At 36.8% G+C, this 9,896-nt stretch overlaps 1 protein-coding gene across 1 annotated transcript; it reads right to left on the bottom strand.

Annotated features, from left to right (window-relative positions):
* Window positions 1-233: 233 nt before the first annotated feature.
* Window positions 234-6,882, bottom strand: LOC114759709 (MATH domain and coiled-coil domain-containing protein At3g58210-like). The gene is made up of 3 exons (XM_028948931.1): window positions 6,833-6,882; window positions 1,165-1,325; window positions 234-883 (listed from the first exon to the last, which is right to left on the bottom strand). Exons 1-3 carry the CDS (start codon window positions 6,880-6,882, stop codon window positions 234-236), a joined length of 861 nt encoding a protein of 286 aa, XP_028804764.1.
* Window positions 6,883-9,896: the final 3,014 nt, after the last annotated feature.

The following is a 9,896-nucleotide window of genomic DNA, read 5'->3' as shown; positions in this document are numbered from 1 at the left end:
TCTTGCTTATATAATTTTTTTTTCCCAAAGTACAGTTTTGTATTTTGACGCTTAATTAGGAAAGTTAAAGGAGATCTACGCAAGCATAAAAGCATATAGAATGTTACATTTTCAAATAATATTATAATAAGAGTGCACTGATCTTGATGATGCATATCAAGGATCCATATGTTCCATCATGTATATATCCATACATATATTAGACTATGCCTTTCCGTACCCAATTTCTGCATCTAAATCTTTCTCTTCAAGTCTTCCATCGCATTCACCAATTCTTTTCTTATCTTCTCCACACTTTGTTCAGTGTCACTTATTTTTTTCTTTATGATGTTCATCCCCGTCTCCGAAATCATCAACTCTAGCTTCAACTTCTTAATTTTCTCTACCTTGTCAGCATATCCTTTCATATTTATAGAGGATTTAACCAGAGGCTCCAACCAACTCAAGTCTAATCCACTCATCGCAAGCTCCCCCCACAGTTGTTGAAGCTCCTCACATGCGTTCTCATTCATATCTTTCCACTTCTTGTTCTTTAGAAATTGCAGAACTCGACCCAATGCAGTAAATGCCCACTCTGTAAACTTAGGACTTCTCTTCTGCTTGCAGTCCATCAATGAAGGATGCCACAAACAAGCCTCCTCTAGCAGTGGAACCAATGCTTTCTCTATTAGTCCCAAATCCTTGAACTTAACGAGATCTTCATCCTTTTCGCCCAATGCTTTCTCAATTTGGGGGCCTTCATAGCTTACTTGGGAAAATTCAACTTCAACAATACATGTATCATTCCAAATATAGCCATTATATGGCTTTTGAAGCTCAGTCAATTCCATAAAAGATGAATAACCACAACCAATGCCATAAGTAGAGAACATGTAGTTTATATCTGCATTCAATTCCCACAAAAAAGCAAGGGAATTAACAACAATGAAAGACGACAATAAGATTGGCCCACACCATTCCAACATGAAATTATATTCCACTTTTAATTATATTCTCGGGCCTTCACAGTCCAGTATAATTTTTTGTTTATTTACTCTTTTGGGTTGCATGAGAAAATCAATTTTTGAGAAAGAAAGAGGAGACCATAATTAAAAATGACACCGTCAAATAAACGAAAGCAACTTTAGTCTAATAAACAATGAAGCAGCATATTATTATATATACCTCCTTTGGTGACAGAATCTTTAGTGAAAACTTGATTGACTACCGTCAATTTGTCGGCTGCATTTACACTCCAACCTTGAGGAAAACTCGAAACATCAGCTACTTCCAAATATACACCCAAATACTGCCCATGCTGACTCCCTCTGTATACACGAAGTTTCCTACAAACATCCTCCCAACCAAAAAATAAAAAAAAAACATGGGGAGATTACATTAACATGGTAGTTTTAGTCAATCTGAATGGATAACTATATACTACCTTCGGTCCTAATTATAGGACTCTGTTTATAGTCTACAAACGAGTTCCTATAATTAGGACCGGAGGTAATATGTGATGACTGAAAAAAATGAATAAAGAAACAAGAAATTATATTCATAGAATATGAGATATAAGATTTTGATGAAAACGAGAGATAGAGGACACACACACATATATGATAGATTTCTCACTCATACCAAGCACAACCGGCGGCAGTGAAAACCTCAGAGAAGTGAGCGTCACTGGTTTTCAATGTACTGAAGTTTTTGATAGTTCATGCTACTTTCTTGAAGGTTATGTCCTTCGGTTCTTGATTCTTCATATTGAAACCAACAGAGAGTTATCTGAAAGGTAAGCACAAAGTAAGTGAATGAGGGATTATACGAACGTATATATATAACTCCCTTATTGATGAAGCTGAGAGCCTGATATGATCTTTTTGGATATTAATTATTTGCTGCAGCAAAAATCCACACTAAGGCACATGAAGGGGGAATTGAATATATATATATATATATATTTTTATAGGAATACAGAAAGGAAACAAAGCTGATGAAATGAAAAGGAATAATCCTTTCTTGTTGCACACGTCGAAGAGACACTTCGACGCTGCTATTCTTAAGGATCAGAAATCCTTAACGCAAAGTAGGCACTAGGCAATTCCTTACCAATACCCAGGTTCTTTAATATTCGGCTACATCAATAAATTGACTATAAGAAAGAGTGCAACCACATACTTTGTCATACTTATAGGAATAAAATACCTATACTTGCTTTTGATTTTTTTTTTTTCCCTGTCATACACATATGCTTTCTTTCAATTTTAATTTTCAAAGTTTCCTATCCAGTGTTTATAAGAGAAGAAATCATTTTGCAAGTACCTATATTTTTCCTCCGCTGTTGCAAAACAGGCTTATAACATCAGTATTTAATGTCAGCTATTTGATAAAGTGATGTTAAAAAAAAAAAAAAACAGCAGTGACATTTTTGTAGTTATAGAAAGTTTTAACGTCGCTTATTTTCCATACCTATATCATAAGTTTGCTGGAAATTAAAACAATAAATTTTTCATAGAAACGACGTTGCTTGTGCCACAACTGACGTTGAAAGGCAGAAACCACGTCGCTTCTGGCACAAGCGACATCGAAAGTTTTTTTTTTTTTTTTTAATTACACGGCAAGCCAGCGGCTTGATAGAAAAGAAAACTAAATCCTAAGACAAACCAGATTTGACTTTAAGAGATGTTCTCCTTATCTATTCTCAGCAGGTCCCTATACAGCTCTTGTGCCTGAGGTAAAAAGGTATCCTCTGTGTCTAGTGAGTGAGCTGATCACCACAAAAAAATATGTCAATTGTAGCGGTTAAATTGAGACATTTCTAGCGGTTTTAACCGAATATTTGTAGCGGTTACAAAAACCGCTAAAAAATCAAGCGCAAGAAAAAATTTCTAGCGGTTATGGCAACCGCTACACGGTATGGTCAAAACGCCAGAAACTTTCTAGTGGTTATTAAACCGCTAGAACACGCTAGCAGGCAGAAACCGCTAGAAAAATTTGTAGCGGGTATATAACCGTTAGAAAATTCTAAACCAAATTTCATTTTGACGGGAATTAAAAATTTGCATTATAGCGCCAAAATTTCTAGCAGTTCTAGAACCACTATAAATTTCGTGGGAAATCAAGTTTTTCCTGCAAATTAAATTTTTCAATTGGCGCCAAAACATTTTTAGCGGTTTGAACCGCTAGAAAATTTGACGCAAAATTTTAATTTCACGAAATTTTCCTGCTTTTTTTTATTTCTAGCAGTTTTGAACTGCTATAAATGTTTTCCGAGGCAGAAAAAAATTTATGGTGTTTCATTATTAGAAAATATATTATAAATTTAAAAACCATGAAATAGATTGTGTTGGATAATTTTTGTTAATTTGTATAATTAGTTATGTATTACATTTTATATATTTGAATTTTGTAATAAACAATATGTAATTAAATTATGAGTATGTCAAAAGAAGTGAATTTAATTTAATAAGATAATTGAATTGAATATTTAATAAGATAGTTGAATTGAAGATGAGATAGTTTGTAATATTGAACCTAAAGTGTTATGTTGAGAAGTATTTGAATCAGTTGAGGAGGGCATGACAAGTGTGAAGAAGAAAAATCTGAAAGAAAAAGATAAATAAATATGTTAGTAAATTATAAGTAAAAACAAATAAAAGATACAATGACTTATAAAATAAAATTCACTTACCATACAGTGAAGAGAAAGAAACCACTATATGAGAGAGTAAGAAAAAAGAGAGAATTATGAGGAAGAATAGGAGAGGAAGGAAAAGAGATGGAGTAAATGAATGTATAGATGATATGATATTTATAGAGATCAGCGACACATTTGTAGCGGTTTTTTTGTAGCGTTTTATTGCATTTTGTAGCTGTTTGTCATTTTCTAGCGGACAGCTAACTGCTAGTATTTGTAGCAGTTAGATTTTGTAGCGGTTACATAACCGCTACAAATTATAATTTTTTATTTTTTAAAAATCTAAACCAATTTTAATTTATACATATATGTATTTGTCGGGGGAATATTTCCAGTAATAAATTTGTAGCGGTTACATAACCGCTACAAATTTATTATTTATTATTTTTTAAAAAGCTATACCAATTTTAATTTATACATATGTATTTATGGAAGGAAAATTTTTTTAATAATAAAAATTTTGGATGCTACTATTCTTCATCATCATCCGGCCTGAAAGGACATATTTAAAAAAAATTTGTTAGAATTATAATGTATTTAGAAGAAATTAGTAATTAGTAATTAATTATTTAAATAATTTAAGAAAAGACATATACCTGATAATTGGCAAATTATCATCTCCTTGAGGAAAGAAGTCTTCAAAATTCAAGGGTTGAAAGGGTTCACTGTCGTAAATAATGTCACCATCACCCATATCATAAAGATCCCGTGGCTTGAGGTGAACGACCATATTCCAATCTTTATGTTTCTCGTCCTTGACATAGTAAACCTGGTGTGCCTCGAAAGTAAGGATATATGGCTCATCATCTTCAGATGCTCCCGTATGAATAAGTCTAGAGAAATTAACTGAGGTGATGCCCAAATGGTCAGTAGCAAGTCCCCTTGAAGTTGTTGTATTTGCCCAGGAGCACTTGAACAGTGTCACGGTGAAAAGCTGGTAACTCAACTCAATAATGTCAATTAGCTTTCCATAGTAAGTGACGCCTCCAAAGCGCATATCGCCATCACTGCTGCTAGCATAACATCTCGTTCCGAATGTCCCGCAAACTCCAGAGTTTTGTGTGAGTAATCCTTGATCACGTCCAACCGTACAGAACTTGAAGCCGTTGACATTATACGCGGTAAACCTTCGTGCATGGTCTAACAGACTGAGAGAAAGAGCTTTGAATTCATCTGTGTATGGGCTGTTGTCATTACGTATTCGACGTGTAAACCAACTGGAAAACTCTTTGTGGACTCTTTTATCAATGTCAGCAGAACGCGCACACCTCCGTAGCTGACGCCTGAGGTAACTCTTAAACTCACTACAGTAAAGTGTAATTTGTTAGAAGAGTCAGTGAGAAACAAATATAAAGTGTAAAAGCTAGTGAGCTTATATGATATACTTACTGCATGAAGGGTTCAACTTGGCTGTAATTTATCAAAACGTGTCTGTGTGCCTGGAGTTTCTCTGTAGGAGTGAGTCTGAAGAATTCATATCCTCCAACTGGTTTCCCGACAGGAGGAAATAAAGTTGACGTGAAAGGACTAGGAGGAGAATCATCTACGCGACGCGAGCGGTTAAAAGATGTCTCCATGTCATCAAAGTACCTTGAACAGGAAGTTAGGACCTCATCTCCGGAATAACCTTATGCTATTAACCCCTCAGGCCATGCCTTATTCCTAACATATTATTTTAATTTTTCCAAGTACTTGTAAGTTAAAATTGCATTAATAATTACGAGCAAATGAAAGAACAATGTGAAATTTAAAGAGGTGGGAATAAAAGATAATCTAGTACCTCTCTATAGGGTACATCCATCGATAGTGAACTGGGCCAGCAACATTTCCTTCTCGAACAAGGTGGACAGTCAAGTAAACCATAACAGTAAAGAATGATGGAGGAAATATCATCTCCAAGTGACAAAGTGTAAGAATAATTTTATTTTGCAGCTGATCAAGCTCTCCCGCTATCAAGACCTTCACACACAACTTCTTGAACAATGAGCATAATTCTACCAAAACCACTGATACATCAGAAGGAAGTGTGTTTTTCAAGGCCAATGGAAGTAACTGTTGCATAAGAACATGAGAGTCATGACTTTTTAACCCAGTAACCTTTCGAGCCTGCAAATCGATACACCTTAAGATGTTGCTAGAATATCCATCTGGTACTCTTATGTTCTTCAACATCGAGACGAAGATATCCTTGTTTTGCTTCGTCAAGGTGAATTTAGCTGGTTGAAACTTGTCGTTTTCATCAGGCCAAGCCTTTTCACGAATTCCCCAGGCCCGTAAATCTTTTCTAGCTGCGAGATGGTCTTTGGACTTTCCAGCTTCATTGAGTAACGTATATAGCACATTATCGCACACATTTTTTTAATGTGCATAACATCCAAACTATGTCGTAGCAAATTAGATTCCCAATAAGGAAGAGTGAAAAACATGCTTCTCTTCCGCCATTGCATAAGTTGCATATCACATGTCCCACGAGATCGTCGTCCCAATCGTTTGGGATCTACACTCTTACAAAACTCGATATTAACATCTTCTAACTGCCGCAAAATATCCACACCAGACAAAGTAACAGGAGGATCTCTCTTCTCCTGTTTTCCATCAAAGCGAATCCGTTGCAATCTAAGTTTGTGCTTAGAATCAAAGAACCGTCAATGTCCTATGAAGCACCACTTACGAATGTATGGAAGGCGACATGGCACAGAATCAAAATTGCACTCAGGACAGACCAACCCAGTATGCATGTTCCAGCCAGACAAAGTTCTCAAACCGGGAAAATCACTTATTGTCCACATCAAGGCTGCACGGAGATTGAATGGTTGCTTGTCATATGAGTCATATGCCTCAACACCATTCGTCCACAGGTCGATCAATTCGGGTATCAACGGTTGCAGGTATACGTCTATATCATTTCCCAATGCTTTCTTCCCAGGAATGATCATGGAAAGCAAAAAGGAGCTCTGCTTCATGCACATCCAAGGTGGTAGATTGTATGGAATTAACACCACCGGCCAGATACTGTAACTTGTGCTCATGTTTCCGAAGGGATTGAAATCATCGGTTGCCAATGCAAGATGTACATTTCTAGGATCATTGGCAAAGTCTGGAAATTTCGCATCAAATGCTTTCCATGCCTCCGAGTCTCGTGGATGCCTTAACCTGCCATCTGGATTTTCCACAGTCGCATGCCACCTCATGTGCTGAGCCATTTTTTATGACATATACATTCTTTGCAACCATGGTTTCAAAGGAAAGTATCTAAGAAAATAATATATTAAAAGTTTCAAATACCGAATATTTAAAGACTGAACAAGTAACACATCATAATCAATTGTATTGAGAATTTCAAATATCAAATATTTAGAGACGGAACAAGTAACACATTGTAATAAATTGTACCTGAGAATTTTGGCTGGTTTCTTCTTTTGTTTTTGCCCTTCCGTACCGACTTATAACGTGACGTCTTGCATCTCGTACAAATCTCCTTATTTGCATCATCTCCCCAGTATAGCATACAGTCGTTTGGGCATGCATCTATCTTCTTGTAGTTCAAGCCAAGCTTGTTAATAATCTTTTTTGCTTCACAAAAAGATGGAGGGAATTCAGCTTGTGGGAAAGCATCTCCCAGTAATTCCAACAACATGGACATCGCCTTGTCAGTCATACCACACAAGCATTTGATATGATACAGCCTCACCAGGAATGACAACTTCGAATACTTTGTGCACCTAGAATAAAGAGGCTTGTCAGCTTCGCTCATGAGGTCAAAAAATTCTCGAGCAGTTTCGTTTCTTAGAAACTCCGGTTGAGGCCCCTCTATTTCATCTTCATTGGGATTCGGGCTTTCGTGAACACCAAAAGCATCACGCACAGCATTGTTCACGGCATCGGCTTCATCCACTCGAACTCCCATCCGTGAAACTACTGGAACTGACTCAGCAACCATATCTGGCCGTTCCTCTGTAGTTGCCAAAATACATACTCTCGCAGGAAGGGCTTAAAGATCAAATGTTCTCTAACAATATCTTTGGGATCCCACTTCTTGAAATTACATTTAGGACATGGACACTGAATCTTACCATTTACGACAGCATTGGCGAAAGCAAAATCCAAGAAATAGTTTAGATCAGCCAAGTATTGCAGAGTCGACTGGTGCAAATTGATCCACGACCTATCCATCACTAATTTGCTCAAATTTTGTGAACACATGACACAGGAAGCTCAAAGAGAAGTTAAAATGAATTTCAGTTGGAGTGTTTTAGCTTATAAAGGAGGCTGTCAACGGATGTGTAACGGTCAATTTTTTGTAGCGGTTACCAACCGCTAGAAATTTCTAGCGGTTTTAACAGAAATTTTGATTTTCTAGCGATTTATAACCGCTACAAATTCAATGTGACAACGGTTATAAATTTTCTAGCGGTTAGGAACCGCTACAATGTTCTTAATTTTCTATCGCGTATAATCCGCCAGGAACTCGAGGAGGGAAATTTGAATTTGGCTTGAAGTTTCTAGCGGTTATATAACTGCTAGAAAATGCTTTGCTGGAAATGGTAATATTTTTAAATATTAAAGATTCCAAAAGCATTTTAAATACTGCGCAATAAATTAATAACATTTTTAGTATAATGTATTAATTAACACGTGATATAAACAAAATTATTAACAAATTATTAATATTTATAAATATTTATTAAATTAATAAATAATTATAGAAATATTTAATTTATAGAAATAAATTGTAGAAATATTTTAATTAATTAATATGTTTAACCTGTTTAATAAATTTTAATGTTCATATAGTAATAAATTAATAAATATTTCAATGTTAATTAATACTTGACATAAATAAGGTTATAGAAATAAATAAATAAAGTAAACAAATAAGTATAAAATTTAAATAAATATCTAAATAGAATATAAAATCATAAAATCAAAATTCAAATAAAATCCTATACAATGAAAACAGGAGAAATCATGGGTGAAGGGCAGAAGCAGCATCATCATGATCGTCCTCCGTTGGATCCTCCTGCTGGGGGTGGGCAGGTCGATCAACGTGCTGGGACTGAACTGGCTGATGGGGGGATAGGGGCGGGTTTGGTGGCAGGCGTAGGTCGGGGATCTCAGGAATCGGGATGTTTGGAGCCATACGGATCACCACATGACACATAGTAGTAGTAGCTGCCAAGAGCTGGTCAAGCTGCACCTGCAACTGACGATCACGCTCCTCGATCCTGGCCTCCACCCTGGCCTCGATGCTGGCCTCTAACTCTTGTCTGAGCTCCTCTCGCAACTCCTCTGAGGATGAGGAACGCGGCCGCTTTGCTCTCGCACTCACCTGAGAGCTCCCGACAGTATATGAAGGGCCAGCACCACTTGAGCGGGGCAACCTAGTCGGTGTAGGTCCAAGTCCAAGCCCGCTAACTCGACCAGGGTGCTGTGGCCGGCCACGACCTGCTAAAAGTGAGGCGGTGGGATCCAAGGCAGACCCCTGAGACTCACGCAACTCGGTATCGACTTGAGTCATCCGTGCCTACCAAAATTAATGTAAAGAAGTTAATTAGAATAAAATGATATTTACACTGTGATATTATATTAATATTTAACTTATTACTTACCGCTATCTCCTCAACCTCATCCGACGCACGCCCGTCTCGAGGTCTATACACCATCGGCCACATCTCGCCATAAGTGGCCGTGTATCCCCGCTCCTGCCGTATCTTTTCCCTCTGTAAATGAAATGAAAGAAATAATTAGTTACAAATTAAATACATATACATATTTAACAAATTTATTTCAAGTACTCACAATCTCGTCATAGGTGATCGCAAAGCTCCTGGATCCAACCCTATGACGTATCGTCTGATGCCTGACGCTCCCAGCATTTCTTCGGGAAAGAGCCTGAAGCAAAATGTAAAAAAATTAAATTAAATTAGTCAAGTTAGACAAAAAATAAAGAAATTATAATTAATACAATATTATCATACCATCTGGTCAGTCGTCATCCTAAAATAGACGTAACTAGACCAGTCTTGCTCCGGGACTCTACCAAGTATATCTGCCAGTATCTCCTGCAAAGGCCTTCTCCCGTCACCTTTCTTCTCCCTCCACAGGTCGGCCCTCCTGTTCTTCCATGCCACTCCAAGCCTCTTGATCGTGTCAGCCCTCAACTCCTCCTCTAGAATAAACTTACTCTGTGATTAAAATAATAAATTAACTAAATAAC

This window comes from Neltuma alba, unplaced genomic scaffold (genome assembly GCF_004799145.2).
Source record: "Neltuma alba isolate B1F8T4 unplaced genomic scaffold, ASM479914v2 tig00010885_pilon, whole genome shotgun sequence".
Lineage (NCBI taxonomy): Eukaryota > Viridiplantae > Streptophyta > Magnoliopsida > Fabales > Fabaceae > Neltuma > Neltuma alba.
The sequence above is the reverse complement of the archived record's forward strand: the minus strand, read 5'-3'. Positions and strand labels throughout refer to the sequence as shown.